This window comes from Chrysochloris asiatica, unplaced genomic scaffold (genome assembly GCF_000296735.1).
Source record: "Chrysochloris asiatica unplaced genomic scaffold, ChrAsi1.0 scaffold00384, whole genome shotgun sequence".
NCBI lineage: Eukaryota > Metazoa > Chordata > Mammalia > Afrosoricida > Chrysochloridae > Chrysochloris > Chrysochloris asiatica.
In genome coordinates, this window is record NW_006408902.1 from 1420221 (window position 1) to 1435460 (window position 15240).

The window sequence follows — 15240 nt, forward strand, 5'->3', positions numbered from 1 at the left end:
ATATACGATAGAATGAATGTAAAACTAATGTTCTCCCATGTAAACTGTAAACTATCACATAATTCACAATAAAACATTAAAAAAAAAAAAAAAGATCACATTACAAGATTCTGGACAGAGTGGGAGACACAAACTCAAATTATAATGAAGATGAGGTTTACTGGTGATATAACCCCTTGTGGAACCCCTAAGACTGAGGTTTAGCCACCCTTCAGGCCTGGAACTGCACTCACCCCCACAGTTCAACTTTCAGCCAAACAATGTTGTTGTTATTAAGTGCCCCTGAGTCAGTTTCAACAAAAAGCGAACCTGTCTAGGGTTTCTGAGGAGCAGCTGGTAAGTTTGAACCACTCACCTTACAGTTCAAACATAGCTTGCAGTCGAGTACTTATCCTATAGTGCCACACCAGCACTCCAAAACCAAACAACAGACTGGGCTGTAAGATGAACAGTAACACCAGGGAGTAAGCACTCCTTAACTCCTTAGAACAATCAACCATATAAGAAAGATCAAAACGGTGGGAGGGTGAAGGATGGTGTGTAGCTAAAAAGGTAGGAAAGGACAAATGGAGATGGTCAACACAGGATCAAAGTAGGAAGAGTTCTGTTACATAGCAAAGATTCAAACCAATATCACAAGGCAAAATGTATATGAATTGTTGAATGGAAAATTAGAGTAATCACTCTGTAAACTTTCACCCAATTCATAATAAAAAGGTTAAAAAAAAAAAAACAAAAAAAAAAAAAACGACAAATACAACACCAAGAATGTTTTTAAAAACTGGCCAATGATGTTAATATTGCTGTGTGAAATGCTTATGTTAGTTTTCCAAGTAAGTCTGAGAAAGAAGAATGGTGCAATTAAACTCTAAAGTACTAAAACATACTACAAAGCAACAATACTTAAAATATATTTTTAATAATTTATGGACTTTGCCTTTTGTTTAATTATCAACTGGTTGACAATAAGAAGCATTTGTATTGTAAGATTTTTATGTGTTTTGAACATTAAAATTGTGACTATTAAATAAAAACAAACAAATGTTAAAAATATATGAAAATGAAAGGCCTATCTACTTGGTTTTAGGACTGTTGAGAATACAGATGTATAGTTTTGAGGATCTTTGTCATGGCTCAATGAGAGATATACAGGGATGGATCAGATGTTGCTGTAAAGTGCCGGCGATCAGATAGTATACTCTAAATTGTCAATAACATCACTGAGTCCTTAAAGTTTCCCCATCAGCAAACAAAATATTTAATGTTCTATTCAATATATAAGCAAAAAGGCCAGGGCTGTTAAGTATTTGGGATTAAAGGCAAACATAAAATCTTTCCATATTGTATTAGAGCTTCAAAGCACCAGAATAGGTTACTAAGGGCCACTGTAACAGTGCAGGTTCTGAGACCATGCCAGGTTCTCAGTGATTTGGGCTCAGGGAAGAAGCACCTACTAGGCATACCATAGATTTCCTTTGGTCCACATTAAGCTTCTCCAGAGACCAAGCAGCCCACGCAGGCTAAAAGAAGGACGGATGTGCTACATAATGTGCATGTGAGCAATGCCAGACTACATATGCATCCACAGGGTGGGGAAGTGTGAGCCAGTCGGAGTCGGCAGTGTTGTTACAACTGCAGCTCAGCTGAGCCACATGCACTGCCCAGGTGCCCCGCTGGTCAGCGCCTTGGGGAGACACTGGGATATGGCTGCGTAAATCCATCCCTCAGGACTTCCAATTCAAGGGGACAAGTTCCCTGTAGCTACTTGGAAAGCAAGACATGCCCAGAGGCAGCAAAAACTTCATGGAAATGAAATGAAAAGATGATGGAATTGCTGAAGCCCCCTTGTATATCATACGGTGTTCAGACAATGTGCAAATCACATAACATCCCACTTCAGAACACATCAGACATGTTAAGTGATATATACTTGAGCTCTTGCCTAAAGTAACTACTTACAAGATGATTGCTGATGTTTTTCATTTTCTCCACAACACTCTTCATAGTCTTTAACACTGGCAAGTAAATACTGACCTACAAGACCAATGTGAGAAGTCAAACTAATAACAATCAACAATAACTATTGTTACAATGCATGCATGAGTAAAACCTCTGGAATCCTATATTTTTTAATTGCCTGAATAAAACTCTTACAAAATATGAAGAAAAAACCTAATTTTATAATTTTACTAATTCAGGAATATACTACAAGAAAACTTAAAGAACCGAATGCCTACCTCTGGTTACCCTGGCAACTAAGTCCCTGTAGGCATTGTTCTGCTTCCAGAAAGGTTACAGCACTTCAGCTAAAAGGTCCTTATATAAGTCCAAGGGGACTAAAACTCGGCAGGAGGTTTTCCCCTAAGGAATGACTACGACTGGGGCTCAGAGGCACCTTCCATACTAGGCAAAAATAGAGCATCGGAGCTAAGCCTGTTACAAGTGATCCTACATGAAATACTAGCTTTTCCCAAATCAAGGCAGATGCCTCCTATTAAAAGTCCATTATTTTATCTAGTATATTTGTGTGATTTCTCCCTCAGCATAGAACCCTTTGGTATCATCTTTAATTTGAGTGGTTCTCGGATTACTATGAGTGGTGGTGGTGGTGGTGTGCCATGGAGTCAGTTCTGACTCATAGTGACCCTGTATAGGGTTTTCAAGGAGCGGCTGAACATTAACCCACAGCGCCACACCAGGACTCTTCAAACAAATTCTGAATTGTGAAAATGTCTTACCTCTTAGCTCTCTTACACATTTCCCAGGAACTGTCAGACCCAAATGGGGCTCAAGGCCAACATTTCACATAGATGATGACTATCTGCCACAGTATGTATAATTTCAAGGTTTTGTTTATTTGCTTGTTTTATAAATGCTACTATTAAGAAGAAGAACAGGTATGGTGCTGTAGCATCAGCACTGGGCTGCGAATCACAAGGTCAGCAGTTCAAACCCACCAGCTACACCTCAAAAAACCGTACAAGGCGTTGCTGTAAGTCGGAAGCAACTTGTTGGCACTTAACAACAACAACTATTAAGGAGGACATTCTTTGTTCGATTTGCAAAAAGTGTGACATTTCTGTTATACACAACACCATTTTAAAATGGTCTGTGTAAATTACAAAAGATAAATATTCCATGTTTTTTTCTGAGTGTCCTTTAAAAGTGAACAGCTATGACTTTCTTTTTGGGGAGAGTGCTATTTTCAAATGACATATACTATAGGACTAAAGGTAAAATTAGAGAATGCAAATCACACCATGTACTATATGAGGAAGAGCAAAACTAAGCAATAACTTACATCAGAGTCTGGAACTGTCGGTTCTTGTAAATCCTTCCATAGTTTTCTAGGAATAACCTTTATGGGGATGTCGTGTGTCACAATGCGACTACTACTTGATACAGAGAACTGCCAAGAGAAGGTTGAAAACATTGCTTTATATCAATAATAAAAAATACAATAAAAACAGAAGACTTGAAGGACCCAAAGAAGTTGATATGTCAAATCTAAATGGAATGGTCTGAATTCATTCACTTAAAATCCATGCAACAAATATTTATGGAGTGCCTGTGATTTTGTGGGTATTGTTAGGAGATAGAGGGGGGACTCATCAGGGCCTTGCTCGCTGGAAGCAAAAAGGACTTAAAATACTGATTAAGATCAAAGACAACAGCCTTTAGTACGGAATGTACCTCATAAAGAGAATACAAATCCTCACAACTGGACCAATAAATAACACCAAGATAAATGGAGAAAAGATTGAAGTTGTCAAATACTTCACTTTGTTTGGATCCACAATCAATACTCAGTGAAGCAGCAGCTAAGAAATCAAGCAATATATTGTGCTAGGCAAATCTGCTGCACAAGACCTATTTATAATGTTCAGGAGCAAAGATATCAGGTTTGAGGATTAAGGGGTACCTCACCCAAGTTATGGTATTTTCACTTGCCTCAGACGCATGTGAAAGTTGAATAATAAATAAAAGACCACAGAAGAATTGATTTCTTTGCGTTACGGTGTTGGAGAACAATGCTGAAAGTACCAGGAGCTGTCAGAAAAACAAATACATCTGTCTTGGAAGAAGTGCAGACAGAATGCTCCTCAGAAGCCTGGATTATGAGACTCTGTCTCTCATGCTTAGGGCATGATACCAGTAGGGACCAGTCCCTGGAGAAGGATATCATGCTTGGTAAAGTGAAAGGTCAATGGAAAAAAGGAAGACCCCCAACAAGATGGATTGGCACAGTAGCAAAAGCAATGGGCTTACACAGAAAACCAGTGTGAGGATGCATCAGGACCAAGCAGTGTTTCATTATGTTGTACATAGTGTCACAGGAGTCGGAACCAACTCAACGATACATAACAAACAGATGGAAGTTGTCAAAGATTTCATCTTACTTGGACCCACAATCAACACTCACAGAAGTGGCAATCAAGAAATCAAATGACATACTGCATTAGGCAAGTATGCTGCAAAAGACCTTTTTCATGTATAAAGACCAACGCTGTCACTTTGAGGATTACGGTGCACCTGATCCAAGCCATGGTATTTTCGATTGCCTCACATGCATGTGAAAACTAGACAATGAATAAGGAAGACAGAGGAGACTAGATGCATGTGAACTATGGTGGTGGTGATGATGAATACTGAAAGAACCATGGACTGCCAATAGAACAAACAAATCTGTCTTAGAAGACGTGAAGCCAGACTGCGCCTTGGAAACAAGAATGCTAAGACTGCTCTCGTACTTTGGACATGTTATCAGAAGGGACCAGTTACTTTAAAAGGGTATCATGCTTGGCATAATTGTTGTTAAGTGCTATCAAGTCATTTCTGACTCTTTTTTTGTATTTTTAGAGCGTAGCAAAAAAGAGAAAGATCCCCAAAAAGATGGCCTGACCCAGTGGCTGTAAGAATGAGCTACAACGTAACAACTGTGAGGATGTTGCAGGATTGGACACTATGAGTTGTTGCGACCGACTGGACAGCACCTGACAACAACAGAGAAAATAGTGAATAAGACAATGACCTTGTTACTCAAGAACAGATGGCTAGCTCCATAGGCAAAAAAACAAACGGAACAATGTTTTCGGGGACATTCACTAGAGCCTGGAAGAATCCAAAAATGAGTGACAGTGTAGAAGGAGGTTCCTTAGACTAGGTGATCACGGAAGGCCTCTCTAAAGAGAAGGCACGTGACAGGCCATGCAAAAAAGGACAAGCAACCAGCAAGGAGAAGATGGGGGGCTGAGAGGGCACAGGAAATAGCATGCATAAAGTTCTGAAAAATGAGACAAACTTGCTATGTTCAAGGAAGACAGGAAAGGCCACTATTTGTTCACATGGTACCCTGCTTGCTCCAGTTTCTACACTACTGAAAAGATAAACTAGATTTATGTGTTTCTAACATGTTTCGGCATGGCGCTGGGGATTATTGCGCTGGACTGCATGCAAAGCTGGTTTGAAATGCAGGTTAGCAATTTAAGCTCACCAGCCACTCCTTGGAAACCCTACACAGGGTTGCTATGAGTCAGAACCGACTCCACGGCACACAACCACCACCACCACCACCAAGATACTTTGCTTTATTATGAATCTAATAAAAAGTCTTAGAAACAGACGTTTATTGTTGTTAAGTGCTGTCGAGTCAGTTCCAAGGCTGTAAATCTTTATGGAAGCATCTTTTTCCCATGGTGCTACTGGTAGATTTGAACTGCTGACCTTGCAGTTAGCAGCCCAGCTCGTATTCCATTATGCTACCAGGTGTCCTTCCAAACTATATTGTACTCTTAGAAAAGAGCTTTTGTTACCCTCCTAAGCAATGAGAGAAATACACCAAACTTAGATTATGGCATGGGAGCCTTGATTCATTCCAAGAAGTGCCTCCAAGATTGCAAAGCAGCTAAGAGTTGGGAAAAATTTATAAAGAAAAGTTGATAAATCCCCTTCCACAGAGGCTTACACTGAATATAATACTCCCAAGAAAAATACATAAAGTGCATCCAGCACAGAAGAACGAGACCTTTGAGGAGACAGCAAAAGTGCTGAGCACCAAATGAAAATGTGGTTTTCAAGAGTGAGGAGATTCAAGTAAGTGAAAGACCCAACATCATCAGCATCTGGGAGTTGGAAAAGAATGGGACAAATCCAAAGAACTACTCAGGATAGTAATTTATGATTTAGTTTCAAGACAGGATGGGTCCTAACATGAAGGCCTTTATACATCATACCAAGACAAATAGAACTTCATTATGAGAACAGGGAGAGCGACTGGGTGTGCGTGTTCTATCTTGAGGCGAGGTATGCGATGAATTCATCTGGTAGGAAGACAGGTATGCAACCACTGAATGAGAGGTCATTTAAAGGGTACTGCAGCAGGTTAAGGGAAAAAAAACATTTCAAGGAGAAAATGGTTTAATTTCTAGATTAGGTGACAATACCACAAAAAGAAATAAAGAGGGTTAAGATTTATAGATCTGAGAAGATGCAGAAGTTATATTGAATAAGAAAAGGCAGCATTCTAGCTGAGTATTATATAATCATAACACTGTCTTTACAAATGAAGAAAAATTAGCTCCAGTTAAAAACTAGCCTGCTTTTAAATGGAGTCCTGGTGTGGCACTGCAGGAGAATGCACTGGATAATGCACCGCAAGGTCAGTTTGCATCTCAAAGTCGGCAGTTCAATCTCACCAGCTGCTCTTCAGAAACCCTATACAGGGTTGCTATGAGTTGGAACTGACTCGACAGCACTTAAGAACAACTACTTTTAAATAAACCCAGCTATCAGCAGAATTGCTTTTAGGTGGGGAAAAACTATGTGTTGTTGAGGAATCAATTCATGCAATACAAAGTAGAAGTGCCCCAGGGGTTTCTTGGGTGCTGAAAGATAGCACTGGATAACTAACCACAAGGTTGGCAGTGCAAAGCCACCAGCAGCTCCGCAGGAGAAAGATAAGGCTTTCAGCTCCCAAAAACCCTATGCAAGGTTGATATGAACCGAAATTGACTCAGTGACAGTACGTTATGGGTTTAGTATTTATAGAGGCAGGCTGCCAGACCTTTATTCAACAGTTGTTGTTGTTGTTGTTAAGCGCCTTCGAGTCGGTTCCGACCCATAGCGACCCTGTACAGGGTTTCCGAGGGTGTAAATCCTTACGGGAGTAGAAAGCCTCATCTTTCTCCCGTACTACTGGGTATTTCAAACTGCCAACCTTCTGGTTGGTAGCTGAATGGAAAGTGTGCCACCCAGTTAAAAAGCCTAAGCTTATAATGACTGTATTTCTTCTGAGACATTTCTGAAATGTCCTTTGTCCTACTTACCAGTTCTACAGAGACTGTAAGGCACGGGAAATGCTTGTTAGTCAGCTTGATTTTCAAGGCTCTGGCATTCTGGGTCGTTTTCAAGGCTCGAGATAAGTTTTCCGATACCAGCTCTACATAAATCTCATTGTTTTCTGCAGAGATCCCTTCCATTTGAAACTCACTGAAGAAGTTCTCCTAAGGGGAGAAAAAGGGGAGGATGTATAGTCTTTCCAATGGCCTTAAGGCTGAGTGTGTGGGCTTCTCCCAAGCTTCTACTCACCTGTTCCAGTTCACACCACATGCTCACCCCTCCATTGGCCACCTTATCTAAAAGGATGAAGTTCAGCTTCTCCGGACTGATGCGGAGGGTGCAAGTTTTGGCAAGCTTGGCTATCATGTTACTGATTCCTATCGCAAGGGGTTAAAGTAAAGAATTACTATGACTTACATCAGTGTCGCTATGAGTCGGAACCAACTCCACAACACTTAACAACAACATGTATAGAAGTTCTGTGTAACACTGCAGGATAATGCACTGGACCACATGGTCGGTTTGAACTGCAAGGTTGGCAGCTCGAATCCACCAGTCGCTCCTTGGAAATTCTATATGGGGTCGCTATAGCATAGTGGTTATGAATTGGTCTGCTAACCTTAAGGTCAGTAGTTCGAAACTACCAGCTGTTCCACAGGAGAGAGATGAGGCTTTCTGCTTCTGTAAAGATTTACAGCCTCGGAAATCCTGTACATGGTCGCTAGGAATTGGAACCGACTCCACGGCACATAACCACCACCACCAAGAGTCAGAATAGACTTAAAAGCACTTAACAAATCATGCATAAACCCAAACCAACCCCACTGCCAAGTCAACGCTGACTCATACTATCCCTACAGGACAGAAGAAAACTGCCACTTAGGGTTTCCAAAGCTGTAAATCTTAACAGAACTAGACTGCCATCTCTTTCTCCTGCAAAGTGGCTGTTATGTTTGAAATGCTTTAACCACTGAGGCACCAAGGTCCAAAATCATGTATGTTGCTGTTATTGTTAGTGCAATCGAGTCAGTTCCAACACATGGTGATACTGTATATGGTTTCCTAGGACCAGATGGCGAACTTATCCTACAAGGCCACACCAGTACTCCACATCATGTACGTTGTTGTTAAGTGCTGTCGAGTGGATTCCAACTCATAACTACCCTATAAAGGGTTTCCAAGGAGCAGCTGGTGAGTTTTAACCGCTGCCCTTACAGTTCAAACCGACCTTGCGGTCCCGCGCTTTATCCTACAACGCCACACCAGGACATGATGTATTTTTGTTGTTAAGTGCCTTCCAGTTGGTTCAACTCATAGTGACCCTGTATAGGGTTTCCGAGGAGCGGCGGGTGAGTTTGAACTGCTGCCCTTGAGTTCAAACCGACCTTGCAGTTTAGTGCTTATCCTACAGTGCCACACCACGATAGTAAAGGCCATTTTATTTAAAGAACATCTCATTTGCCATGTTGCAACATTTCTGTGAATAAACAGCAGTTTCTATTTCTATCTCGCTGGAAGGCATCAGTGATGTTGTAGTCTTCCAACAACCCTGTGATGTATGCAGCACATATTCTCAATATTCAAATAAATCTGAGGTTTGATCAGGTGGTGGTTCCATTCCAGGAACCTTAGTATAGTGGGTTATGGCTGGGCTACGAACAGCAAGGTCCGTGGTTGGAATCCACCAACTGCTCTTGAGGAAAAGACAATTCTGCTCCTGTGAAGATTTACAGCCTCAGAAACCCTCTTCAGACCTGTTTCAAGTCGAAAGCGACCAGTGGTTGCATTCAGGATTGCAATACATGCTCAGAGCTCAGAGCCCATAGTTCCTTCCTTCCCTATCCTTCCAATAAGGATATTGGAGCCAATAAACGACTTAAGGAGTCCTGGTGTGGCGTTGTGGGTTAATGCGCCGGTCGTCTGAACCTCAAGTCGGCGGTTCAAGCTCACCAGCTGCTCCTATACAGGCTCGCTATGAGTCAGAACTGACTCGACGGCATTTAACAATAGACCTAAGCAGACTCATGATGAAAGGTGAGTTTTAGAAACATCCCTGGTTTCTATACTGTTTCCTCGCCCGCGGGTGCCCCCACACTATCGCGGATCCCAGCTACGCGCAAAGGTGCAGCCTCCTGGTTGCTACTTTCCCCGCGTCCTCTCGCCCTCCCTTCATCCTTCCGGTTTCCGTCCTCTCGGTACGGCCCCCAGCTCACGCGTGAAGTGGTTTAGACAAGCAGTGTCTACTATCTTGGCCCGGAACTTCATGGCTGGACTCTCAGTCCCGCGCCGCACGGAGACGGGGCGACGCTAGACGAGGCCAGTTCGCAGAGGACCTGAGTCCGGTCGCGTCTCTCCTCCTGCCGGAAACTAGCGCACCCGCAGTCAGGTTCCGCTCTGTCTGGGCCGCGCTGCTCTTACACGAGTGTTCTGCCGCGTTTTCTCCCACCGAATTATGGATTCCATTCCGGGAGCGCCGCGGCACAGTAAATGAACAGCGTTTGAGGTGCTCCCTCCTGGGTCTTTGCTTTGGCTCATGCCAGGTTGGTGCTCATGGGATCCTGGAGGAAAGAGTGCACATCTTTCACTCCTGCCAGATTCGTTCCTTTGTCAGTCCGGGGATAAATTGGTCCCTTCCTCCCTCCGCTATGGATTCAGGGCGCTGTGGGATTTACAAAGGAGGAACTAAACTTGGAAGTCTGTGGTTTGAGAAGTCACGCCCCTGTAACTTAAAAGATCTGCTTTTAGGGACTGGAGAGCCCTGAGCCCCCAGCTGTGAGAAAGGTGGTTCTCAGTATTCACATTTTAATTGAACTGTATGACCTGCATTTCAAATTCGAATTCAAAATATAATAGATCGTTTATTTAATTAAACGATTAAAACACGACTTTTAAGAACAACCTCTGTTGTTAAGTGTCATCTAGTCGGTTGGGACTCAGAGATCCTATAAAGGGTTTCCAAGAAGACCTTAGAATAATTGATGCATTTGAGTTATGTTGTTGGAAACGAATATTAAAAGTACCATGGACTGCCAGAAGAACAAATAAATCTGTGTTGGATGAAGTATAACCAGAATGTTCCTTAGAAGCCAGGATGGACAGACTTGTCTCTCACACATGGGACTATTATCAGAAGGGACCAGTCCCTGGAGAAGGACATCATGCTTGGTAAATTGGAGGGTCAGCAAAAAGAGAAAGACCTCCAACAAGATGGATTAGCACAGTGACAGCAACAACTTGCTCAGGCGCAGTAACAGTTGTGAGGATGGCACAGGATTGAGCAGCGTTTCCTGCTGTTGTGCATAGGGTCCCTATAAGTCAGAGCCGACTTGTTGGCGCCTAGCAGGAGCGGCTGGTGGGTTTGAACCTCCCATCTTACGGTTAGCAGTCCAGTGATCCTGCAAGGCTACACCAGAACTCCCGAACCCCATCTAGACTGGGATGATGATAGATCCCCGGGCAGTATAAAGTTCTGGTTTGACTATGGTTTTGAATATTGTTGAAATGTTTTTGAAATTTGAACGTCTTGCTACTGTGAACACAGGATGGTTAAAGAACACACATGTTAAACGGCAATTCTGCACTGTCGTTATCAAGGTGAGCTCCACCAGATTCTATTAAAATCTTTATGACATTGTAAGAACTTTTAAAAATTTTAAAGAGAAATTGAAAAATAGTTGTATCCAGATTGGTTGTTTGAAAATTTAAGATGGTCATTCAAAGACTAAAGATAATCCACCTTATCATTTTTTTTTAAAGTGCTTTACAAATGTGGTTATTAAGTGCCTAGAGTCCTTCCAACTCATAGGGACACAGTATAGAGTTTCCCAAGAACCGCTGTTGAGTTTGAATCTCCAGCCTTGAGATTCAAACCCACTTTGCAGTCCTGCACTAATCCTTCAAGGGCGGCACCAGGAACCTAGAATGGTGGTGGTGGTGGTGGTGATGTGTTGTAGAGTCGATTCCAACTCATAGCGACCCTGTATAGGGTTTCAGAGGCTGTAAATCTTTACAGGAGCAGAAAGCCTCATCTTTTTCCAGTTGAACTGCTGGTAGTTTGTAACTGCTGACTTTGAGATTAGCAGCCGGATTCGTAACCACTATGCTACCAGAGCCCCTTGGAACCTAGAATAGAAGGCTAAAAACTACATTTTAACCTGACATTCAGAATCAAGGAAGTTTTAAAAAATGATAATGTAGATTATTTTTAAGCTGTAGAAAATAAATATTGCTAACATTGCTATTGTTGTTAAGTGCCGTCGAGTTGGTTCCGACCCATAGTGACCCTGTACAGGGTTTCCGAGACTAAATCTTTACAGGAGCAGAAAGCCTCATCTTTCTCCCGCAGAGCAGCTGGTAGTTTCAAACTGCTGACCTTGCAGTTCACAGCCCTGATTCGTAACCACTACACTACCAGAGCTCCTTTTGCTATCATTAGCTTTTATCAAATTTAGGACTGTAACATGAAGCTAAATCCTTGGTGACATTGTTATATCACTTTTGAATTTGTTAACACAGCAGGCTTCTTTATTTCTTCACAAATAAGGTGTGCCTGACCCAAGCCATGGTGTTATCAGTAGCCTCATACACATGGGAAAGCTGGACAATGAATAAGGAAGACAGTAGAAGGATTGATGCATTTGAGTTACAGTGTTGGAGAATGTTAAAAGTACCATAGACTTCTAGAGGAACAAACAAATCTGTGTTGGAAGAAGTGCAGCCAGAATACTCTTCAGAAGCCAGAGAGGTCAGATTTCATCCATTGTTTTTGTCGTTGTTAAGTGCCATTGAGTCGGTTCCAACGCACAGCAACCCTGTATAGGTTTTCCAAAGAGCAGCTGATGAGTCTGAACTGCTGATCTTGTAGTTCACGGTCCAGTACTGATCCTAAAGCACCACACCAGAAGTCTTTGCACTTCAGACATATTATCAGGAGAGACCAGTCTCTGGAGAAAGACATAATGCTTGATTAAGTAAAGGGTCAAGGAAAAAGAGGAAGACCACCAACAAGATGGATTGGCACCATGACATGAGCCATGTCACATGACACAACGATTGTGAGGATGGCAGAGGACTGGGTACTATTTCGTTCTATTGTGCATAGGGTCACTATGAGTCGTAACTGATTCAATAGCATCTAAAAACAACAAATAAATTTAAAAATAAAGAATGAGTATCACTTATTAAAGTGAATTCATTGCAGATATTGACTATGATTAAAGAATATATTTAAAGGAACTTTGGAAACACTTCCATAACTGCCTGTTGCAAAGTTGGTGGTTCAAACCCACCAGCTGCTGCTAGGAAACCCAACCATATTACTGACTCATCTAGGTTAAAACTGACTCAACAGCACTAGACAACACAATATCATAATACTTTTTTTTTTTTTTGCCATAAAAACAATGATAAAACTTTTTTTTTAACTTCCAAAAAAAAAAAAAAATGGGGTTTTAAATAATGCATTAAAATTGGGAAAGGTGTGAGACAGGGTTGTATTCTTTCACCATACTTATTCAACCTGTATGCTGAGCAAATAATAAGAGAAGCTGGGTTCTATGAAGAAAAACGTGGCATCAGGATTGGAGGAAGACTCATTAACAACCTGAGATATGCAGATGATACAACCTTGATCGCTGAAAGTGAAGAGGACTTGAAACATTTACTTATGAAGATTAAAGAGCACAGCCTTTGATATGGATTACATCTCAATGTCAAGAAAACAAAAATCCTCACCACTGGACCAATAAACAACATTCTTATCAATGGAGAAAAGATTGAAGTTGTCAAGGACTTCATTCTTCTTGGATCAACTATCAACACTCGCGGAAGTAGCAGTCAAGAGATCAGACGACATATTGCACTGGGCAAATCTGCTGCACAGGAACTTTTTAAAGTGTTGAAGAGCAGAGATGTCAGCTTGAGGACTAGGGTGCGCCTGACCCAGGCCATTGTGTTTTCAATAGCCTCATATGGATGCGAAAGCTGGACAGTGAATGAGGAGGATCGTAGAAGAATTGATGCCTTTGAGTTGTGGTGTTGGAGGAGAATACTGAAAGTGCCATGGACTGCCAAAAGAACCAATAGATCTGTTTTGGAAGAAGTGCAGCCAGAGTGCTCCTTGGAGGCCAGGATGGCTAAGCTTCGTCTCTCCTACTTTGGACATATTGTCCGGAGGAAACAATCGTTGGAGAAGGATGTCATGCTGGGTAAGGTGGAGGGTCAGAGAAAAAGAGGAAGACCCCCAACGAGATGGATCAGCCAGGTGGCATCATTGATGGACTCAAGTGTGGCAGTGGTAGTGAGGTTGGCCCAGGATCGAACATTGTTTCGTTCTGCTGTGCATGGGGTCACTATGAGTCGGTTCCGACTCGATGACACCTGACAACAACAACAACATATAATGCATTCTGCATGGACAAAGGATAAAATAGTATAAGGACTTTTAAACCAACAAATACAAAGTTGTAATTATTTTTATGTTTTCTTAAAATTTTCTTAAGCTTTATATAAGGTTGAAAAATTAATGGTTCAGTAATTTCAGAATTATAATTAAATCTTGGTAGTATTCCCTAGTTTCACTCCAAACGATTTTGAGGCAAGGAATAATGAGATCACTAGAGACCTCTAGAGACAGTGTTACTGAATTCTGTTCTTTACAATGCTATCCATAATTTGCTATGATCCACAAGGTCAAATGCCTTTGCATAGTCAGAGCACAGGTCATTGTGTTTCTGGTATTCTCTGCTTGCATGGAACATCCAACTTACATCAGCAATGGTATCCCTCATTAAAATCCTCTTCTAAATCTGGCTTGAATTTCTGGTACTTCCCTGTCAATGCGCTGCTACAACCATTTAAAAATTATCTTTAGCATGATTTTACCTGTGTGTGATATTAATATTGTTGGATAATTCCAAAATTTTATTGGATCACTTTTCTTCTGGAAGAAGCACATCCAGTTGGTTGACCAGGTAGTTTATCCTCCCTTTTTTTTTTTTGGCTTAAAACAAGCGAGTGCTTCAAGAGTTAGATCTGTTTGTGAAAGCAATTCAGCTGGTAGTTCCTCGATTCCTGAAGCCTTGTTTTTCACCAAAGCCTTCAGTGCAGCTTAAACTTCTTCCTTCAGTAGTTATCAGTTCTCGATCATATGCTTCTCCTTAAATGTTTGAACATCAATCATTTTTTGATACAGTCACTGTATTCCTTCCATCTTCTTGTCATGCTTCCTGTGTCATGAAATACTTTGTCTATAGAATTCAGTATTGCAACTCAAGACTTCATTTCTTTCAGCTTGAGAAATGTGCAAAGACCTGAAGTTGAAAACCAAGACGAAAGAACATGCTTTCGTGAGTAGCCCTGCCTTTATTTTCCAACCTTATTTCATGTCACTTTTGGAAAGCTCTTTAACTACTTTGCCTTTCAGTTCCTCAGATGTGTTACATGTGTACCTCCATTTAGTAATAGACTATCTCTTATTTGCTCCATTCTCCCCCTCTATGGCTTTTGTTTTTTAATTAAAAAGCCAGTTTCCCAATGAGGGCACAATTTGATATCCCATGCTAGTGAAGTTTTACTAAAGGTAATACAGAAATGGCTGCAAGCATACATTAACAGAGAACTTCCAGAGAATCAAGCCATATTCAGAAGAGGATGTGGAATGCGGGATATCATTGCTGATGTGCAATGCATCTTGGCTGAAAGCAGAGAATACCAGAAAGATGTTTACCTGTGCTTTATTGACTACACAAAGGCATTCGATTGTGTGGATCATGACAAGCTATGGACAATATTGCAAAGTATGAGTATTCCGGAACACTTAATTGTGCTCATGAGGAATCTGTACCTGGGCCAAGAGACAGTTGTTTGAACAGAACATGGGAACACTGAATGGTTTAAAATTAA

General features: G+C 41.4%; 1 protein-coding gene across 1 annotated transcript in view; it reads right to left on the minus strand.

Moving 5' to 3' along the window:
• The window catches only part of HUS1 (HUS1 checkpoint homolog (S. pombe)), a 34716-nt gene extending 25112 nt beyond the window's left edge, over positions 1 to 9604 (minus strand). Inside the window, exons 1-5 of the mRNA XM_006876504.1 lie at positions 9552 to 9604; positions 7588 to 7715; positions 7326 to 7502; positions 3302 to 3409; positions 1960 to 2034 (exon numbers count right to left, since the gene is read on the minus strand). Coding sequence (XP_006876566.1) covers positions 1960 to 2034; positions 3302 to 3409; positions 7326 to 7502; positions 7588 to 7715; positions 9552 to 9603 — 540 coding nt within the window. The 5' untranslated portion in view covers position 9604. The remainder of the gene's footprint in view (positions 1 to 1959; positions 2035 to 3301; positions 3410 to 7325; positions 7503 to 7587; positions 7716 to 9551) is intronic.
• Between the last annotated feature and the right edge of the window lie 5636 nt (positions 9605 to 15240).